This window comes from Lissotriton helveticus, chromosome 2_1 (assembly GCF_964261635.1).
Source record: "Lissotriton helveticus chromosome 2_1, aLisHel1.1, whole genome shotgun sequence".
NCBI classification, from domain to species: domain Eukaryota; kingdom Metazoa; phylum Chordata; class Amphibia; order Caudata; family Salamandridae; genus Lissotriton; species Lissotriton helveticus.
In genome coordinates this window covers 1,191,957,653-1,191,980,444 of record NC_136059.1, presented here as the reverse complement: position 1 = coordinate 1,191,980,444, position 22,792 = coordinate 1,191,957,653, and the positions used below count along the sequence as shown (strand labels likewise).

At 46.0% G+C, this 22,792-nt stretch overlaps 1 protein-coding gene across 1 annotated transcript in view; it reads right to left on the bottom strand.

Annotated features, from left to right (window-relative positions):
* MANBA (mannosidase beta) overlaps positions 1-14,968 on the bottom strand; it is a 286,149-nt gene extending 271,181 nt beyond the window's left edge. The window contains exon 1 of the mRNA XM_078676071.1: positions 14,506-14,968. Within this exon, the coding sequence (XP_078532197.1) occupies positions 14,506-14,724 (219 nt within the window). The 5' untranslated portion in view covers positions 14,725-14,968. The remainder of the gene's footprint in view (positions 1-14,505) is intronic.
* Positions 14,969-22,792: the final 7,824 nt, after the last annotated feature.

Sequence of the window (22,792 nt, the reverse complement as noted above, 5' to 3'; positions counted from 1 at the left end):
GAATCGTAGTTTCCGTCCCGACCCCTCAGACTCCATTTTGTAAACGGTATCCATCTTGTGTCTTGCCCTCATGATAAGTCAATTAAAGGTCGAGCTTGATCTCAAAGGACACGTCCACCTTCCCTGACTCCCCCCTGACCTGTCCCAACTGACTCCCTTGCCTCCAGCCAAACCTGTTTGGGCAGCTCCTCGCCCAGTGGCCAAACACGATAGCATCAATGCACAACATACCACAAACCATTCACCGCGTACAGATCATGTTTTCTACACACATACACACCTGTCCACGCTCCCTGTTTATGGCCAGTTTTATGACTAGGAGGTGCATTCTTTTATTGGGGCTTCACCGATATCTGATGGGAGTTCCGGGCCTGGCTAGGTAATCTATCACGACTTGGACATCTAAAATACGGGCTTGCCTACATGACTTCGCTCTTTTGTATTATTGTAGAAATATGTGTATAGCCATATCATAAACTCAAGAATTCTTGCTTGCAGCTATTATTTCTGTATATAAGGAGAAGGCTGGTTCTGTAAAAACGAACAGTCTCCTGAGAACACATGACCCGTGTTTGTCGTGCTTCTAGGACACCTGTTACTTGGTAGCTGCCAATAAAACTTGATCTCTGACTGCGACTAGAAGACTCCGTGTTTCTGTGGTCCGGAACAGGGAGAACTCAGAGGTCTTCGGGTGTTATCCCCTGGCACCAAACGGGTTCCTAAAAACCCGTTACCTCAAAACTCCCGTCACATCGTCACTTGTTTTCAATAAACCTTCTTCCTTTAAACCACCACTACCGCCTCCACGCCTGTTTATCAAACCCGCCCTCTTACAGGGACCTCACTCTGCGGCCTCTTGCCAATCCAAACAAAGCTCTCATCCAGCAGGAAGAGGGAGCAGCACAGTTGTATCAGTCAGCACGCCCCTAGCTCAGGTTCCCCCTCCCCCGCCACCTTTTCCCGCCCCTGCTCAACACCTGGTCGGTGGCGTTTTCTCTAACTTGCCTGCTATTTTGTCCCCAGTGGTTCCTTCTCCTTCTCCAGGGCATGCTGCATTAGGCTGTTCACCTGTTATGCTAGACAACATTACCCCTTTGCTTAGGCGTTATCCCCTGGGGACGGACAGCCGTCTGTTGTTGTTTGGGTTTCATGAAGGTTTCAGGATCCCCTACGTAGGTGCCCTCGGCAGCAGAGAAGCAGACAACCTTAGCTCTGCGAAAGACCAACCAGAGGTAGTTCGGGCAAAAGTGGAGAAAGAGAGATCGTTGGGCTGGGTGGGGGGACCTTGCCTGCTTCCCCCGATGGAAAACTTTGTTGTCTCGCCCCTGGGGGTGGTACCCAAGAAAGAACCTGGTGCCTTCAGACTAATTCATCACCTCTCATATCCAGAGGGGGCTTCTGTTAACCATGGTTTGGAGGAGGGCTCATGCTCTGTGTCGGAAAGTACTATTATGACAAATGCATGCCCATGGGTTGCGCTGTGTCCTGTGTGTATTTCGAAGCGTTCAGTTCTTTCTTGCAATGGGCCCTCCAAGACACCTACAAGGTGGAAGGGGTGACTCATTACCTTGACGACTTCTTGTTCATCGGGAACGATGGGACACAGCACTGTTCTCAGGCCCTGGCAGACGTTGTACACCTAACTGGGCATTTGGGGGTCCCTCTCGCCCCTGGAAAGACAGTAGGGCCAGCGCAGGTGTTAACGTTCCTGGGAATTGAGACTGATACCATTGCGGGGGTGTCCAGATTACCGGCAGACAAAGTGAGCGACCTTGCCAGTCAAATCCAATCTTTAGCTGGACTGGACAAGGCCTCCCTGGAGTGCATTCAAGGCATCTTAGGTAAACTCAACTTCGCAGCTAGAATCATCCCAGCGGGTAGGGTGTTTGCCAGGAGACTCGCTAGGGTCACCGCCAAAGTCACCAAGAAGCACCACATGGTGAAGCTGAGTAAGGGCATGCAACATGGCCTGGCCATGTGGGCAGAGTTCCTGGCCAATTTCAACGGGGCAGTGATCTTGAGGGCATCCTGGGCTGGCAGCCCCGACCTTGCGCTCTACACTGATGCTTCTGGTAGGCCAGGGTTTGGTGCCATTTTGGACAGGGATTGGTGTGCAGAGAAATGGCCCAACGCTTGGCATAAGAAAAAGGTTACAGCTAAGATCACAGTGCTAGCGTTATTCCCCATTGTTGTGGCTTTTCACTTGTGGCCTTCAGTGTTGTCAGCCAAAAGGGTCCTGTTATGGTCAGATAACCTGGCGGTAGTGCAAGCCATAAACTCTCATTCTGCTAGTTGTCCACTGGTTTTGTGCCTCCTACGTGAGCTGGTGCGAGTGTGTCTTTTCAGTAATGTAGAATGCAGGGCGCGTCACATTCAAGTTACCCAGAACATTGCGGCTGACGCTCTCTCTCGTTTTCAGTGGCGCCGGTTCCGGGAAGCATGGCCGAGAGCGAGAGAGGAAGCGACCCCCTTCCCGGCACATCTCTGGTGCCTGTTGAAGTGGAAAAGCGAATGAGGGGACTGGGGAGCTGTCATTAGCACCAAAGACCAACAAAAGATACAGGGCATGCATTCAAACGTTTTGTGCCACAGTGGGGGCTTGGGAGGACTGAGGGGCATCCTTAGAAGTGAGAGTGCAGTCATTTATCCTGTGGGCTAAGGACAGCAAGAAGAGCCATTCATGGATATCTGGCCACCAACAGCCATCAGCCACCACGCCAAGCTCAGGGGGCAAGATGACCATACCAAGGCCTTTGTGATTAGGGCAGCGTTAAAAGGATGGGCAAGGAGTGTACCTAAGGCACTAGACAGTAGATCACCCATAGACTTCCAGACTCTACAAGGGATGATCGATTGGTTGCCTCAGGCCACCAGCTCAGATTTTGAGGCGGCGCTGTTTGCGACTACTTTTAGCATGGCTCTCTTTGGTGCATTCAGGATTTGCGAGGCGGCGCTGTTTGCGACTACTTTTAGCATGGCTCTCTTTGGTGCGTTCAGGATTTGCGAGTTGGTTGCTAGATCTAAGAATGACACGTCAGGGGTGGCACTGAATCTGCAGGATGTGTCACTCTCTGGCGAGGCACTCAAACTCATGCTGCGACAATCAAAGAGTGATCAGCGGGGGGGAGGAGAAGTGTTTTGGTTGCACAGCTTAGTGGTTAGCAAATATTGCCCAGTCAGTTTAGTGGTCGCTTACCTGGCAGCACGCCCGGCCGTGGACGGCTATTTCCTCATCCATGCAGACAGCACCCTCTCACCAAATATCAGGTGGAACACGTTATGCACGCATGTCTGGCGCTGTCTGGGGGGGAACGCCCCGGGCAAGCGCTTTTGCACTCATTCCTTTCGCATAGGCGCAGCCACCACAGCATTTATAGAAGGCTTGCCAGCGGAGGGCATCAAGCAGGTGGGGCGGTGGCAATCAAACTGTTTCAAAAGGTACATTAGACCTTGAGCGCATTATTAAATTGTCAGGTCCGACATCAGACACTGCGGGAGGCATTTCAAAGGGGTGTTAGGGGCATGTAATTCTAATCCAAGTTGGCCTGTGGCCACAAAGTTATGGAGCTGCATGTACACGGCCCCCGGTCTGGCAGCAGAGTGTTGTGTGATGTATTCATTTTGCAGTGTGGTTTGATTTGTGTTTAATAAAACAAGTTTGATACATCACATCTCTTTATTTACCAGGAACAAAAGTCTGGGTGATGGGCCACGCGGGTGTCTCCATATTGGCACAGTGGGCTAAAAGCAGGAAGTGGAAACATGGGTTTTGCAACACTCAAATAATTTGGCTGGGATTCCCGGGCATGCGTTGGAATGGGTTGTTGGGCACATTGCAGCGAGAACTGGATAGGATCCTCCCTCCTCCAGCTGTGCTAGTCATACACCTTGGGGGGGAACGACCTACCGGCACTGGTCAAAAGGTTTTTGCTGAGGGCCATGAAGGCCAACTTGTGCAAGATATGCAGCATGTTAGGGACATGTGAACTGTGGTGGTCAGAGATCACGCCACGTCTGGTGTGGCATGGGGCACGATCCGGGCAAGCTTTGGAGGTGGCGCGGAGGAGAGTTAACTGCGCAATGCTTAAATTCACGGATCAGATGGGTTTTGGCTTTATTAGACACGGGGCACTGCACGCCAAATCCACAGGATGCTTTGAGGAAGAAGGAGTTCACCTTTCCAGTGTGGGCATGACTTGTTCCTCTTAGACCTTGAAGAAGCACTAGTAGTAGCAGGCTGCAAATAAGAAAGTGGGCTCAGGTGGGGGGCCCTGGTTGCAACGGTCGCCACACCCAGGGCTGTGGCGGAGTTACGGGACGATCCAGAGGCGGAAAGGTACTCAGGAGTACCCTATCCAGGAGCACAAAGGGTGCTGAGGCCTAATATCCCCGGGAGATCTGTGCGGTGGACCCTGGGGTGCGACGGCACCCCGTTATCCTACGGGCGGTTGGAAACCTGTACAACCAGGGGTCACTTTAACGCTCCGCCCCTCATAGGGGGGGTGTGAGCAAGAGGGTGGACCAATGGTTCACCGGATATGGGAGGGGCTATCCTCTCACCACAACCGCTAAGCACCGTCTGGACAAGGCCGCGATGCTACTTGGCCCATCAGGTGGTAAGCTGCGACGGGCGGCTTGCCTTTGGATCGTCTGTAAGATAACCCACCATGTTGGCATAGTTGTTATGCTAATAAACCTGCAGCAACGTTTTCCCATCAACAAGTTGTCTGGTCTGATTATTTATGGGATATGCATATTGCTGTTGGGGGGCTGGGGTGCGGGCCGATATGGGCACTATGCGGGCCGACCGACTTGTCCCCGCAGGGGACCCTCATAAAAGGGCGGATCCCTTAGTGCCACAAGATGGCACGCGGGACAGCCCAGGGTTGTTGGTCGCCCCTTCCGTGAAGGCTCGTCACTTCCGACCGGGTGGGGGGTGGGGCGGAAGTGTATAAGGCTCCCCCTCCCTACTGGCAGCCTCTTTGGCCACTTCACCTTCGATGTTTCCCTCCCTACCGCTTACTCGGCATCTCAGGGTGGCGGGGGGAGGTTGTGCGGTAACAGCTGTTATTTGTGTTGCAGGCGGAGTTACAGGACGATCCAGAGGCGGAAAGGTACTCAGGAGTACCCTATCCCGGAGCACAAAGGGTGCTGAGGCCTAATATCCCCAGGAGATCTGTGCGGTGGACCCTGGGGTGCGACGGCGCCCCGTTATCCTACGGGCGGTTGGAAACCTGTACAACCGGGGGTCGCTTGAACGCTCCGCCCCTCGTAGGGGGGGTGAGCAATAGGGTGGACCAATGGTTCACCGGATATGGGAGGGGCTATCCTCTCACCACAACCGCTAAGCACCGTCTGGCCATGGCCGCAATGCTACTTGGCCCATCAGATGGTAAGCTGCGAGGGGCGGCTTGCCTTTGGATCGTCTGTAAGATAACCCACCATGTTGGCATAGTTGTTATGCTAATAAACCTGCAGCAACGTTTTCCCATCAACAAGTTGTCTGGTCTGATTATTTATGGGATATGCATATTGCTGTTGGGGGGCTGGGGTGCGGACCGATATGGGCACTATGCCTCTTCCTTTCTCTTTTAACAGACTGTCTTTCACCTGCCTCCCCACACTTTCTCCGCTGTCTCTTTATTACTTGTTTTAATGTGTTTTTGAATGGAACACTAGTGCTTGTGTTTAAAACGCCCTCTGGCAGAACTCTGAACTTTGGGCAGCCAAGCACAGCTCCTCGGCAGCTCTGGCCCTCCGAAACATCCATGCCCCTCCTCTCAATTTGGTAACAGTTCCCCTACAGCACACTGTCATACATGCCAACATTTCAACTTCGGTAAGAGGGAGAAAAATGCGCGTGTGCAACGACCTCAATAAAGTGTGGCGTGAAACGTGAAACAAGTCAGGCATAACAGTAAATGTCAGTGGCGGTTGGTGAGATTTGCACGTGGTGCGCTGTACAATTTGTGATGTAGCACACCCCAGCGATTGCGCTAGCCCGAACTACCCAAGGGGGGTTCGGGGGGGTTCCCCCCCCTGAGATTTTTTTTTTAAATGAGTGGGCAAATGGTGCATTTCCAAGCAAATTTGTCTAGACGAATGCTCACCTTTTTGACTGTGAAGAGTAAAGTGCATGAGGTTCTGTAGATATCTCAGACACTGTTGTACATGGCATTTAGTGACTTGCAAATTGTGACTAACAATTGAGCGCAATTTGTAAGTTGCTAAATGCCACAGTCGTACATCCGGCCCCAAATCTGCTTATGGTGACCTGCAATTTTGACAGCCAAGGTAGACTACCAGCACAGTCCGATTTATCAAAGCAGCACAACTCTATGGAACCTGAGGGAGAAATACAAAAATACCACATCTAATGCCTGGTAGTCGTCTGAGCTAAGAGATGTGTGCATAGCAATCAACAGCTAAACAGGCAATCCCAAAACGGCGGACCAAGCTCCAATACTAAAATACATATTCAACATTGAACAAGAACCTATAAAGCCAAATGCTTGAAGGCATTTTAGAGCCTAATTCACAATATAATTTAATCCGAGAAATCAACATACTCAATGAATGAACGAACCTGGGACGTTTACTTAATAAACCTCTACCATGAGCAAATAAGGACATGAAAGCAATCAATTGTTTGCAATAACATTTTATTAAGGTTTCAGAAATAAACATATTCAAGCAAGAATGTGTTTCAAACTCTTGGAGCACTGAGCAGAGTGATATTCATCAGTGTATCATATCTTACGTAAAATACACTTCCTTAGGAACTATTTTGATAGAGTTCTAAGACCTACTAGAGAGGCCTGTGTATGTGGCTTTTTTTGCTGCCTGCAAGAGAGGTTTTGGTGGCTGCCACTGACAGCATGCAGTTTTTTGCGACTTGAAGACATTCATTTTTGAGACTAGTATTCCAACTAAGGTGTTTCTCGTTCCTGTCAGTTCAGCGTAAACAGAGGTCGAAGCATGACCCCCTTTGATGTCCTTGCCTAGGTTGTGCCTTGAATCTGAACAGATTTTTTTAACTGTACTAAATAGTCCTTCACAATAGGCATTGCTATGCGGCAACAGTAAAAGAAACTTTGCAAGTTTTGCAAGGCTTGGAACTAAAGGCAGCTTAGTAACACAATTTTTTAATTTGGATAGGCTTTCCCAAACCTCATCAATTCTTTCACATTTCGGCATATCACGGTCTGCCATACACTGATATTGACGGAATTGTTGATGAAGACTTTCTAACTCTTCCGCTTGAATCACATCTGGAAATCGAGAGACTAGAATTTCAATTTGTCCAGATGTAGCTTGTAGTCTGGTGTCAGGGTTCAAAAATGTGAGAGACGTGAGGATGTCATCTTTTAATGCAGGCATTGACTTAATCATATATTTTACAGCATTTATGTAAAAATACTTAGCTTCATTCAGAAATTTGTTGTACTCTGCTGAACCCAGAAGATCCTCTTTCCTGGCCTCCTGTTTGGTCATGAGGCCAATGTAAATTTCATTTAATGGCAAATGATTGTCTGGATTCTCAATGTCAATTTGTAGCAAATCTGAAGCTGTAGCCATAACTTGAGGCTTTATAAAGTTGGCCATCAAATTTTGGAACAGATACATTGCTGACGAGTGAAGAACATGTATCATTGGAGCCTCACTTTGAAGTAGTGTATTGAAATAATCAAAAGTTGGAAGCACAGCCTGAACAAACATGAAATACAGTTTTGTCATTGGGTTTTTGAAGTGCTTTACAAGTCGTAGCTCTCGATCACCAGATTTTCCCTTTTTCTTATTGCCTTCAGCATCCTCATCAAAGTTTGACAGAAAGTAAGACTTTAGTGAGTCCCATTGCTTTAGCGTTCTCTCTGCAGACTTTCCCAAGCTTAGCCACCTAGTACTGACATGTTTAATCACTTTCCTGACTTCTGTCTCAGTAAAATGCATAAACTCTCGGAGTACACCTTTGCGCTTCACACTTTTGTCAAAGTGGTAATAGATGTCTAGGAGCACATCATCAACTTTGACAGACAGTGCTTTGGATGCTTTTTGTGCACTCAAATGACATAAATGACAAGGACAACCAACATCATACACTTTTTGTTTCGCATCTTTTTGTTCACTCCTGATTTTACTGAGTAGACTGTTGTGCTTACCATTCATGGAATTAGTGTTATCAGAGGAATATGTTGCACAGTTATCCCAACTGAGATTTTTTTCTCTGATAACGTGGTTGCATGTGTCAAACAAGGTCTGGGCATCTCCTGCAACAATAGAAGGCATATCAAGCAACGATGTAACTATGTGCCCAGTATTTGGATCTTCATGGCGCACTAAAACAGGAAGATATTTATCATTTGCATCATTACTTCCGTCAGTTGCTAGGCCAAACCAAGTTTTCTTCTCTAGAGCCTTTTTTACCTCATCAATACAGTATGGGGCAATAGCTCCATTAACTATGTGACTGGCTTTTGTCCTGCCACAGGAGAATTTTGAAGCTATTTTTGAATCCGGAAACATTAATTTGAAAAGTGAACTGGCATGATCAGAGACTGCTAGGGGTATGTTATGTTCGATTAGGAAGCCAAGAAACAAAACTTCAGCTTTTATCACCTTTTCATCAATATCCTCGGTTGCCCGGCCTCCAACCCAATCGGTCATTTTTTTAGTCTGAGTCTGTGACAGTTCACTACTTTTATGTTTTGGTGTATTAACATGCTTTAGTACATCATTCCTGCCCCCATGAGTAATGCTGAAATCGGACGCACAAATTTCACAGAATGCACTGCCATGCCCATTTCTAGATTTCAAAATGAATGGAAAGTCTTTTTGCCATGTCTCTTTGAATGTACACTCGTACTTCCTTTTTTTTTCTCCCCTTGGAGGTGTGCGATCTGATCGTTTCAAACTCATGATCAAACACTATTGTTATCCAATCAAAATAAAGGGGTGTGGGCCAAGTTGAGAAGTGCAAGCTGCGTCCCGGGATGAGGCTGCTGCGTTTCCAAGAAGAGGCTGCTGCGTCCCAGCTCAGAGGAGAGAACGTCCTTAGGCAATGAAGAGGCTCCGGGGCGAAAAGTGGCTGCGAACGGAAGAGAAGAGGCTGCGGGCAGAGAGGACGTCGTCGGCACCACGGACACAGGAAGCTTCACAAAAGGCCCTTTAAAAGTTAGCTGTAAAAACGCTTACAGCTGACTTTTAATGTGACCTGCGCCTTTATAAGGTACCTATATGGAATATAACAGGAAAAGTTTGTATTTCACACTGGCATCTATATACACTGAAATGGTAGGCAAAGTTCAAATCCTGTTCATGTTGCCATAAATAACTTGCATGAGCAATGCAATTTGGGAGTGTGGTTCGAGTCTCGGCTTAACGTCCGGTGATTCTGGGCACATCACGTAATCTCCCCGTGCTTACAAAAATGCTTGTGTCCTTGTGTAATCTAACTGGTGCTCACTTAAAGCGCTCCAATACCTTTGGGTTGAGTTTGTGCTATATAAATCTGCTCCTTGCGCTTGCATATTACAGCCTGCCCCAAGACACTAAAAGGGTTTCACACTAGTCTTTTGTGCCTGCAGACAAGCTTGGATCAGGGTAGGGAGACCGTTTGATGAAGATCCACATGTAGCCATTTGGGTCAATTCTTTGATTAGAGTTATTCTAATGCATATAAAGCATTCCAGGAGGGAACTGTCAGAGGAAGGCTCTTAATGCCCACCGCAGAGTTGAGGATAAGAACCAACTTGCTTGAGACCACCACCAGCATCATAATCTGAACCCTCCTCAACCCTTCCAATGATCAAATTGCTGCAAAACACAGTCAGGGACAGCAGTTCTTCCAATTGACTCCCCTCCAATATCTTTTATAATGATTTCTTAGAAGTCTCCCAGAGAACTGGCATGTTCTAAGGGGCCCTAGCCAGCAGTGTGAGCCTGCTAGAAGGTGAGGCAGAAGGGTGTTGAAATACAAAGGAGCAATTGACAGAAAGCATTGACTGAAGTTTAACAAGTAAAGTGTAAATTGGCCATGTGCAAAACAAAAAAAACACACGGTGAGGAAAATGGGAAGCAGATCTCAAAGAAGGTGAAATTGAAAGCTTTAAATAAGCTGGGCAGGCATGAAGGAATTTCAACATAGGTTACAGTCCACCACCACACAGACCAGGACATTCCTGCATAGATTCAATGCAGGAAAGCATTTGATGTTTTCAGAATATTTGGCCACATTTCTGAACACTTGTACTAAAGTAGTTAACCGTAGATAAATTGCATGCCTTGATTTGTAGTCTTAACTATTAAAGTAAAGCCTCCTACCGTAAAAGAAATGCTGCGTATAAAACTACAAATTCAGTGTGCAATTTACTATATATAGTCTTCACTGGGCTCAAGAGGATGAACGATACACACCCTCCTGCCCAGCACGAGGGAAGTTAATACTGGGCAGGGGCAAAGCCTATAAATACATATTGGTAAATGCAGATAACTGCACTGTCAAACCAGACCAAAAACGATGCACTTCAGTTTTGGAAGGTTTGTAAGTTTAAACTAATGCCCAAAGCAAGTACGCCAAGACAAGCTAGTAGAATAAAGTGACTATTCTGGTTAAATGTTCACAACTACTGCTGGCCACAGTAAGCATAAATGCTATCAGTACGCATCACACAAATAATTTGCTTGAAGTCTTAACCCAATGTCAAAATATTATTTTCCTTCTTCAGAAATGGAGCCTATTTACATTTTTTTTTGTTAAATCATGTAAAGGCAGGGTAATATGCAATTCCATTTCGCCGACAATAGGAATGAGCGGACATTGCCCACATAAATGTAACATTAAAAATCTACATTTTAAAATATTAGCAGAACGTTTCTGAATGCTTTAGCACAGGCTTTAAACAAATAATAAACAAGCAAGGGAAAAATAGTTTCTACGCAGCATGGAAAGAATATTTGCACGAACGCTGCAAATAGAAAGAAATGAAAGCACTTTAAACTTACCTGTTGGTGGTTTAAATCTTCCGACAGCAGCAGGAGAACACCAGTCTGAATCAGCAGAGGAATTCTTCACAGCGAGGAAGAAAAATGTAGATCTCGGACCAGGAGAACCTCGACAGGACAGCAAACGGCAGCAAGTGAAGAAAGCCACATACCCCAAAAAGTAAATGGAATTCAGGAGCTTTATGCTCCCGATTTCGCGGCACTTCCTGCCTTCTGAATTGCTGTCCTCTTCATTGGTGCAACGTCAGTGATGACGTTGCAAAGTGCTGATTGGCTGCTGAGCCGGAGTTAGCCAATCCAAAAGCCCGATTTGAAATGGGGAAGAAATGCAGGAAGTAAACGTACTTTCGACGTGGGACATTTAAAAAAACCAAAGGTGAGATTTTCAGTATCGGGTTTCTGAATGCTTGAATCGGGAGGCGGGAGACTAGCCTTCAAATCGGTAGTCTCACGCCTGAATCGGGAGGGTTGGCATGTATGCACTGTCACTGCAGGGCAGGGCAGAACAAAAAGGCCTGACAGCCGATGGGGCAAATCCACTCCGAATCACGCTCACTGTCATCATCCTGGCAGTAAAATACAATGCATTTTGTACTTTTTTTAAACACTTAAAACAACCGGCCATGGTAAAGCTCAGGCTCCCCCCGCATGTCTCCTCCCCTCTCCCTGTTCTCCCCCAGCCGCCACACCCCCCGCTCCTGCCCCTGTGTGCTGCATGACCACTTTGCGGTAGGGTTACCAGATTGGGCTACATCTCGCACAGTTCAGCGATATTTTGCCCAATTGTGCGAGAGGATAATCAGGTTGTATGGGCAACCAGAATTTGGGCTAGAATCCACGCAGTGTGCAGCAGATTCACAGACTACTGTGTCGCAGCCATGTTCCAGCCCGAAGTTGCTTAGCCACGCCCCTCTTGCCCCGCTCTGAGATCCTGCAGAGTTCATTTGGTTTAGTGACCGTACATGAACACAACAAAATGTGGCACAAAAGCACGTTCTTTCTTGTTGGAAAACTGAGATTGTGTCTGTAAACTGAGATTGTGTCAGAGGGAGCCAAGTAATTGAGCATGGGTAAAGAGAAACACTTTCTTCTTATTGCCACTTTATGCTGGATTTGTTTGTGTACGGCCTACCTTCACCCAATTCCGTTAGCATAGTGCTGGCTTTGTCTAGAATAATGCAGTGATTTTATTTACTTTGCCAGCCATATTTTGTTGGAACTCCCCTGCTGGGATTAATACGTCTGATTTCTGAGTAGAGCTTTGATTTCCTTTTAAACGTATTTCATGCTTCGAGAGTCTGAATGGAGTGAGCACTTTGGCTTTTTACACCAGGTCGCTGTTGCCAACAGTATCTGTCTTTTTGTTAGGGGGGGGGGGAGCTGGTGTATTAAACAGCCATGCATGCTTCCGTCCCAACCTCATGTCATGATCACAAAAGGTGTGTAAAAAAACGTGTTTTTTATTTGGCGCTACTTTGTTCAGCAGCTCTATTAAGGCTTCACACATACAAGGTGCCTATAGCATTTGCAGAAAAATTTGTGTGCTAGTTTTCCTGTCGAACTGCATTTTCTCTCAGAGAGGTGAACCAGGCACTTTTCTTAATTATACATATTTGTTTTAAAGACTAATGTTAGGGAAAATCATTGGAGGTATCACGGTTTGAACTTTCTTGCTCTTTTCACACACAGAATCATATTTTGATTTTTGGCGTCAATTTTGTTTTACTAAATTCATACATTTTTTTATCTGGCTGCTATGTGTAACACAATCAGGGCGTTACAATAATTTATTCAAGCAGCACTATTTAAATAATTAGAACATAAAAGCCAGTTTTAACAGCATTAGATTGAAATATGGTTTTAATAAAAAGAAAGATATTATACGAGTTGAAATAGCTGTTCGGTAAAATATCTGCTGATGGCTCTGAAAACCTCCCTTTCCTCTCTTCAGTTAACCATTCAAAAACCTAGGATCTGGAACTACATACCTGCATCCATCAGGACTGCCACAACACATTTAGGAAATATTTGAAGAGTCCCCTCTTAAAAAACACTATTCAACAATACATTAACCACCCTCAACCCAGCTCCATCTCCTATTACTCTTCAACTTTATGATTATGTATGACCTTGTACAGGCGCTTCACTACCTTTTGGCTAGGTTTGAGCTATAGGAATACCATAAACATATGTACATACATACATGAAGTTTAAATTATATTAATTGAAAAGAATGCACAAGTTGAAAATCGGTCATTAGAATGACATCTGTTGTGCTATGACTATGATGATGAAAACTCTCTGCAGTTAAAGAATGCTCTAATGAAGAGCATACCACTTGCACCACAAGGAGTAGGATTTTCCACTACTACGCAGCTTTAAAATCTACTTATGTCTTTGTGACATTAAAAGTTGTATAAAATAGAAAATAAAGGTGTTATTTAGAGTTGGGTCATAATGGAAAATCTTCCAATGTTTAGGGGAGGCACTGAACCTGGATGAGAATCTATTGTAGAATGCTATCCACTAAATTGTATATATGTTACAGGATCTACCAATGGTGAAGTCTCCTCTACTTTCGGGGCCAGATGTACTAACGTTTTTTGCGGGCTCAAATGGGTTTCAGTCCCGTTTGCGACCACAAAAAACATGTGGCTATTGTACTGATCCTATTTTGCGAGTCACATTTCAATTTGCGAATCACAAAATAAGATTAGCGACTCACTATTAGGAAGGGGCATTCCAAGGGCACCCCTTCCTAAAAGCGACTCCTGAAGCTATGTATGACTGTTTTGCGACTGCAATTGTGGTCGCAAAACAGTCGCAGTTTACCACCCTTCACAGAAGGGTGGTAAACCACTCGCAAATGGGAAGGGCTCTCATAATATTTTTTAAGGGCAGTCAGTGGTCCCAGGGTCTACTGCCTGCTCTTAAAAAACAAGCATTGGCTTAGCCAATAGGTCTCGCCTTTATAAGTGTTTAGTTATCCAGCAGAATATCCTTGATGCAACATCAAATGTTGCATGGTTAAACACTTATCAGGTCCTAAAGGCGAGACCTATTGGCTATGCCAATGCTTGTTGTAAAGGATTCTTAGTTATATGTTATGATATAAAATCAGGTACACAAATATATCTTCAAGTAGGTTTATTCTTCAGAGAAAGATCCTAAACATCTTCTTGCCAGACACAGCTGGACCAACTGATAATCCATTCTAAGCAGTAAAACATATGTACAATACAAATCAACATAATATGGAAATATAACATTATAGTTACACTTCTTTGGCCACACCCCGTTTAAAGACTGATGTGAGGTGCTTGTTGGGACTCAGCTGAAAGAGTTTTGCTTAACCTTAATTGCACATATTTCATTAATTCAATTTCACATTAGGATGAACTGTAGGTGAAAGGGTGGCATGTGCTCTTGCAGCAGATAGCACAGGGAAGTTGCACGTTCCATTGGGTTTAGTAGCGGGAAGAAATATCTGTCAGCAAACTGTACCTCGATGAGCCCTTGCTGCAGTAAGGCGCTGTGCACGCACCCAGGCACGTCTCCCTCGAGCACCAATGAGCCATTCGCGTTGCACAGCCCCCACCTGCCCTGCAGGCTGTGCACTTCGGGGGCTGCGGTGTGATACCGGCCCTGCAGGAGCTCGCACCACCAGCACAGGCCCAGCAGCACCGGCGAGCACCAGCGCAAACTCCAAGTTACCAAAGCCATTTCTGCTGCTTCCTCGGATGCGGAACATTATTTATCAGCAGCTCAACATAGGGACTGTGGTAGTTCAGCAATACCAAAAGCTCCTAGGAACCTTCACAGTTTGTCCCCGCAACAGTTTAATCAGCCCTTAATGTAAGCAAATAGATTCTAATCGCTGTTTACTTCTTCCTTCCGGACAAGACAGTATTTGCATTTTCAGATGGGTGACACATGATTCTAACTAGCAAAGTGAATTCCAATGAATGACGCGTCTCACACTTGCTTTCAGCTTCCTCTCCACCGAAACCCTCAAAAACGTACACATGAGCAAAGGCGGCAAAAGAAAACACTTTTATTAAGGGGACGGTGAGATTATTACGTCCGACGAACAATGTATTATACACGCACGAGAGTAAAGTACGCAGCAACTTTAAAAAAAAATTAAAAAAAATCCTTAGTAAATAACTTTAACTACATGAACATAGTCCCTGAAAATAAGTAACACCTTTTACTGCATCGGCCAGTAAATGGCAGCACCATGCAGCGGGCTTTCCCTGAAAACAACTCCAGGTCAAAGATGGCAGCAGCAGTGCATAGTTATGTCACGGAGTTCCATTGTTGAACTAGAATGCTAACTTACAAGACAGCAGGCGTCAAAATCCGCCGGTACTAGGCGCCATGTTGGACAAGTCAATTTAAGATTAATTTCGGTTCCTATGCAGCAGGCATAATTTATAACTGAAAATAGTTTTCGAAAGTTGGAAACGTCCCTAAACGCTCTGAGACCGATTAAAAAGAAATTCGGGATTTTAAATGAGTCAATTTGCATATATATTTGGTTGTAGATTATACACACATTCTTGGAAATCTCAAAGGATGACGGACGTCCTTTTGAAAAGAAACAATAGTTGTAGGTTCCCTGAAGTATTGGTGGAAAACATTTCAGGATTTCCATTTCTGCTACTATTAGCCCTGTCGAGTTTTCCAGGTCCTTGCATTCAATTTCAGTGCTGCTCAGAACAGTTTTTTTTCTTTAATATGTGGGACTTGTAGTCTTATTCATTTCATTATCAAGCAGGACTACAATCCCAGACTTCAAAGAAAAAAGCTAGACTGCAATCAGCACATCACACACAGACCTGGGAAACTTGGCAACTACGCATAATGTACCCAGTGCATGTATGTAAAAATGTCTTGTAGCATCAGTGAATGCCCTTTGTAATTGTTTTTCCCGAAATACTCCAACCCAACCCTGCCGATTTTTCCAGATCCATGCCCGATATGATGCTCCAGTCAAGGGCGTTTTCTTTAAAATATGGGATTTGAATTCGTATTTATACCATTATAAAACTAGATTACACATCCCAGAAATAAATAAAAATTAAAAATCTGTCTGGAGCAACACATCATTGTGGAAGAGGTGTGGCGCAGCGGCCAGGGCAACTGACGCCAGAACCCGGGGGCTCACGGTTTGATCCCCGGTACTGGTGGCAGATCAGCCCAGCACCATGTGACTCTGGGCAGTAGCTTGCTTAATCTGTTTGCGCTTTACAAATACTGGACATTTACATGCATGGACCTGGACAAATTGACAGCTCTGCCACCCACAACCCGCTCGCACACCCTTCAGCTTGTGAATGTGTTGCTTCACCATTCCCAGTGCCATAGCGGGCACCGGGTAGCCCACCAGGGTGGGGGCCAGTTTTAGAGCCTGTGGGGCAGTTTTTTAGGTCTCGCCTATGCAGCGCTTGCGCTGCTTAAGAGAGACCTTTTGGAATCGATTCAGCTTTTGCCCTAAAAATGTGCACGCATTGCATTGCTTTCAATGGCAACGTGTGCATGTTTGACGATTTCTTTGCAGGAGCAAGCTTTGACATCATATGTTTGTAATTAACTTGCAAACACATGGTGCCCCTGGCTCGCTCCCGCAAGGGAAACGCTTTGTTGATTCTCGGTCGCACTCCCCTCAACCCTCCCACTTTGTAAGCCTGCGGCAGTTCTTTTATTTTTTTACAGCATGCGCAACACTGCAATTGTGTTCCCTGTTTACTGGCATCCTCTCACGGCCTCTAAAACACACCCGTTTTAAGCTATGCTTCCTATTCACATACCCAGGGGCAACAGCTCTGAGTACTCATCTGCATGCTGCTACCGTGACACTGCAATTGTGTTCCCTGTTTACTGGCATCCTCTCAAGGCCTCCAAAATACCTCAGGTTTAAGCTATGCCTACTATTCACATACCCTGGGGCAACAGCTTCGAGTACTCATCTACATGCTGCTACCATGGCACTGCAATTGTGTTCCCCATTTACTGGCATCCTCTCATGGCCTCCAAAATGCTAGGGCCATTTTTTTGGGGCTCCTTCTGCTCACCTCTCATCCCCTTCGCCGACCCTGCCGCACGTGCCCACACCTCTATACATCACGCTACTACTTCACACGCTGCCCCTTCTCTCCCCTCTTTTCCTGATGCTGTTGCTTCCACGGCGCGTGCCCACACCTCTTCCTCTTCACATCACGCTACTCTCCTTCACACGCTGCCCCTTCTCTTCCTCTTTTCCTGATGTTGTTGCTTCCACCCCATCACGAATTCTCTCCACCCTGCTTTTCTCCGCGCAGCCCCTACCCCCGCCCGGCTATTATCCCCTGCTTCCTCAGTGTTCCGAGCCGTCTCTGCTGTATGACAAGCACGCGCAGCTCCCGCCCCACCCGCAGGGATGCCTGCTGCACAGACCAGTAATTCCTCCCCAGCAGAGTTCCCTTCAACTTAGGGAGCACATCACCCCGCTGATAGCTCTATGTAGGAAATAAACCCTCAGGCGATGGGATCCCTTTTATTATGACGGGCCTCTTTTATAAAACTAGGAACTTTTTTTTACATCAATCGGAGTTTACCCAAATATCAATTCACTGTAAGCAAATGTGCAATTGTACATATATAGTTCCCTGCACCCTATTTTATCCTGCTTCTTGGCGCTACCAGTGTTACCGAGATAGAAGAGAGTTGACAAACTGATCAGCCCAAGATCACACATTGCGCGGATGCAGATACGTTGAAAATACAATTCAACTCGTCGCTTTCCATCGCCGTCTTCGCACTCTTCACCACCAGATGATATCAGATGCTAATATCAACTGGTCAGCACTTCTCTTATCGATATTGCAAGGGTGAAGGCAGGGGCGTAACACAGGCCCCCGCCGTCTACGCGGTGCGGGGGACCCCTAGCTCCAAGGGGCCCCCTCGGCACTGAATTCTGGCCAGGAGAGCTCCTGATTGAGCCTGGAGGGGGCCCCCCCTAAGTAGCGTGCAGGGAGGCCCCCTCACTTTTCGTTACGCCAGTGGGTGAAGGCGAAGTGACACACAATTGAAGGTGGCGTACAGAGCAGTGGCATACTTTGCAGACCACCCACGGATTTTCCCATCAAGCGTTTTAACCTACTACACTAGCTGGACACCAGTCTTTTGCGAGAGATGCCCCACAAATATAAAGTGTTTTCATGATTTACATTTTTCATTTCTTTTTCATTAATTTCATTTTCAATGATTTACATTTCAAAATAATCATATTAGATGTATGAATATTGATGCCACTGACAGATGAGGTAGTGAACTGAATGGTGGTGAATTGGCATAATTTGGACAGAAGGGAGAGAACCAGATCGATATGGCTTGAATATTAGGGAGGGGTACACAAATTTAAGAAAATCCATCAGGTGATAAATATGTTAGATGCAGGCGACATGGGGTTGTTGGGGCGGGGGGCGGGGGGCTTCCGAGCCTTTCAGTATTTCTTGGCTAAGGCAGAGCACGGACCGCCATGGTGCACCATCCGGATTCCTTCTGCCTGCATTGCTAATAGTTATAAACCAGAGAGCAGCTCCCGCCTTTTTTGCCATTCCCACCTTTTTTCAAACACAGAATAAGAATATGTGATGCTTCTGGCACCCGATACACTATGAGAAATAAAAACGAATAGTGCTACATGTCTTTTGAAGTTTCGTAACACTGCAAATACATGCGTGAGCACACTTCATTTTACTGACTTTGAAGTATAAATGTAGATCTCTGCAGACGAGAGGAAGTTCAAACTGGTAAACTGATATAGTACTCCCTGCAACGCTGATCACACTGAGCTCTCGAGGTGCCTTGAGTGAGGGGTGGTGGTAGTGATGGAGCGGGATAGAAAACAGAAATCTGTTTAAACCCGTGAAGTCACACTTCCATAAATAAATTAATAATGCTAACAATTTGTGCTGTGTGTGCTAATTCAACCTAGTTTAAAGTTACATTACATTACAGAACACGTGGGAAATTAACATGTGTGCTCATAAATGTGCATTATGTTGCATTCTTATATATGTGGAAAATAATAAATTAATCTTGTCTATTGTCATGTCATAACTAATAGCAGCTGTTTTTAAAAATAATGGCATGTGCTTATTTTGCTTCCCTTGTCTATGTGATGTCATTTCTACTATTCTAGGTGCACATAAGGTTTTATGGATTTATGAAGACTGGTAGATATAAAATGCTGCTTTATTTGTGCTTTACTGCTAGGTAATTTAGACTAATGGGTTAATTATTAGCAATGATGGGAGGCAACAGAACAAACTGTATTTCTTTCATTAATTATTCTTTGTGTTTGTTTATATAATAGTTTTACAAATGAAGCTTAGAGATGGCTGCAGGAAAATAGTACACTTTTAAAAGTGGCGCAGGGAAGGTGGCGCAGAAAATTGACGCTCTTTGAAAAGAGGCCTAATGATGAAAATGGCTCAAGTGAAAATAATTCTGAAAGGATGGAAAAGGCCTCTGAGCTTTTATTTTGAAAGGTTTTGGATTGAACTGCTAAAAAGATGACTTTTTGGAGAAATTTGCTAACGTTTGCTAACGTGCCACGAGAGTTCAGAGCTGACTGGCTCAAGGTTAAAAGGAAGCTGTCGCTACAAAATGTAGCAGCCTAAGGAGAAGCTGCCAAGACTTCTACATGAACAATGGACTAGTGAATTTGCCCGGGCATGTAAGAAGGAGGTGTCACAGTTTACTGTGGTACGAGGTGGGTCAGCCAATGAAGAACTAGAATTCGTCTGCTGGAATGTGAAAAATAGTTAGCTCAGCTAAAATTAGGGTATAAGAATAGGTTCAGAGAACACATAGTTGGCTTACGCTCGAGAAATCTGGAGGACGATGTTATGCTGATGGACTTTACACGTGAGGACAGGAGTTTTTATTAATTACTTTATTACTAGGTGATGAGGGTAGAGACAGAGATATAGTTAGGATTTTGGAAAATGCTTTATTTTACTTATTCCTGCTAATGAATAATAATTCTTGATTTATGTTCTTTTTATTAATACTGAATAAATCTTTCTTTATGACATTTTCTAATGCTTGTTTAATAAAATACCAAAACCTAAGTTTTTCTAGATGTGTTAAAATAAACTTTCTAAAATGACAAGCTGGTCTTGATTATTGCAGATGGTTTAAACAACTATATTTAGATCTTATCGCCTCATGATTCAAGTGCTCTATTGTTGTTATGGGCCTAGTGTTGTAGTGTAAGTTTTGTAGTAGTAGATAGTGTCATTTGTGAAATATTTTGGTGAGAGCGCTGGATCAGTAGCACTCCCAGTTCATGCTCGCTTTTGTAGTTATGCATCTGTACACTACGTAGAGCCGCAAGTCCCACAATGCACGAAGAAACACAATACTGAAGAAGAGTTAGCTGCCCCCTGGCGTCGCTGACATTTACGGTTACTATTCACGTTAACTGGTAAGGCGGCGCAGAGGGTTAATGCATCTGCTACAACAGCTGAAGGCAACAGGCTCAGATGTCACCTAACACTTCTCGTTCTGAGACTCGTAAATGAACAGAACCATTAAGTATAACCTGGCAGCACGCCTCCTTCCAGACTCTGCTGACACAACACTTCTATGCCCATCCCTGAGAATCACACAGGTGTAATAGTGGCAGTGGTGTAGCTTCCATTGGTGCAGCAGGTGCAGTAACACCGTGCCCAGAGGTCTGAGGGGGCCGTCAACACCGATTGTTGCTTTTTAGGTCTCGCTGAGTCAGCTCGCATGTGCTGCTCGGAGAGACATTTAGTAGCGGCTTTGGGAAGTGCTCCCAAAGCGGCGACCAGCTCGCTAGAACGCGCACAAGCACGCGTGTTTGCTCGCGCATCCCTTGCGTGTTTTAGCGCGTCATCGTGATCCCTTTCCCTTTCACAGCAATCGTGATCGCGATGACTTTCGTGGCCAATGCTTGTTCCTGTTGTTATTTGTCCATTCTCACCACCTCAGGTCCCCTAATGGAGAATACTGGTTGCTACTGTCTGCATCCAAAGGCTGAAGGGAACTTCGTCCTGCAGCCTGACTTGTGCTGACTCTGCCTCCCATCTCGGACCAGCTGACCTGCAGCGCTGCAGCTCTCTGACTGCCTCTTTCCAGCGCAACCCCGGGACCACGCCACCTGATGCTTCAAGAGCGGTCTGCGCAGCGTCCTGGTGTCTATACGGACTTGAGGGGCAATTCATCCCAGACCCTGGAGCCCCCCCGTGACCACTGCATCTCGCCAGTAAGCAAATAATGTCAGGAGCTGAAAATTAGCCGCTCACAGCGTGATTCCCCGGGGGTGCCCGCGGCGACTTCAGCACGCAGCCGCAATGTTCACCGCCCCATCCACCCGCCTCCATAATTAGTAATGATAAACAATTGCAAAGTGTACAAAATCCCATTATTATGTTGTGCATGGTTACATGCCTTTTGATGTGCCTTTATCTGCAAGAAACTGAAGAAATTGTGCCCTTTTAAGGATATTATCACCACCTCTGACCTTCATTTTCGACATCAGTTGTGACGGGGTCAAGAAAACCCTTGTTTTACTTTGTGGGATCCCGCCACTACATAGGCGTTTGATACTCTCTGCCTGCTTACATGAAAGGCTTGTCTTTAATTCTTGGCGCCTGCGATTAGTGTGGGTGGCAGACGCCACATGTAAGCTTGGCTCGTTTGGGCTCGAGTCTCCAAGAGTACCCTGGGCAGAGCCAGAGCAAGGCATCTGACTAGAGCTTTGATGGGCTCGCCCACTTCTACCCTCCCCTTGTCCAGTTCACTGCCCCAGAGCCTCCTCAGTGCTTCCATCCTGTGTGCTCTTTGGCACATCTCTTTGCTTCTGCCTACTATCCTATTCGCCACATCTTTACAATATTATCCTCTTGAAGGGCCCTATCATGCATACGATTAGAGAGACTTAGCGTTCTTTTGGTTGGGTGAGCAAGCCTCGGAACATTGCTGTTTCTGTAATTCGTCGATCGTGGCAGTCGCCGTGCCACCCACCCACCCCCCCCCCACCCCTCTGATGTGACAGCTTCGGGACACACACAGTTCTTTAGCTGATGTGTGTTGTGCTGCGCTGCTGATGGACTCCAGTGCCAGCATCATACAGGCCGGGATTTCCTAGGTCTTCCAGAGGTTGAGGTGCATAGAAAAAACGACCTGAACTCTGATCCTGAGATCAATGTTGGTGACATGGCTAAAAAAAACTAAAACCAAAGTGTTCTGCAACTATTTTGTTCCCCTTCACCTTGAGGTAATTACAGATAAGATACAACCCACATACCTTACATGAAAAATAGTGTGTGTGTCACTAGGCAGTCGCCCAACTGAATCCTGGTTAGGGCACTGATAGAATAGTGGTGACCATTTAAAGTGCTTCAAGGTCCCAGCTAAATGATGGAAAGCACTGTGCATGTGACAGTAATTTAAAAAATATTCTATTGCACACAGTATAAAAGAAGCATTGGCTTAGCCAATAGGTCACACCTTTGGGACCGCGAACAGGGCTCAACCTGTCAGCCAGGAGCATCGGCGCCACCGGCGCTAGGGGGAGGGCCCCCCACGAGATGTGGAGGGCAGCCGGCACTTTCTGTAGAGCACTGGAGCCTCAAGAAGCACGCCGTATGTGACCCTGGCCACTGGGGTGCACCTGCTGCCCTGTCTGAGGACCTGCGCGGGGAGAAGTGACTTATTCAGAGGCAGCAGGTGTGGGGGAGGTGGAGCAGCTTCTCAGAGCACATCATTAGCA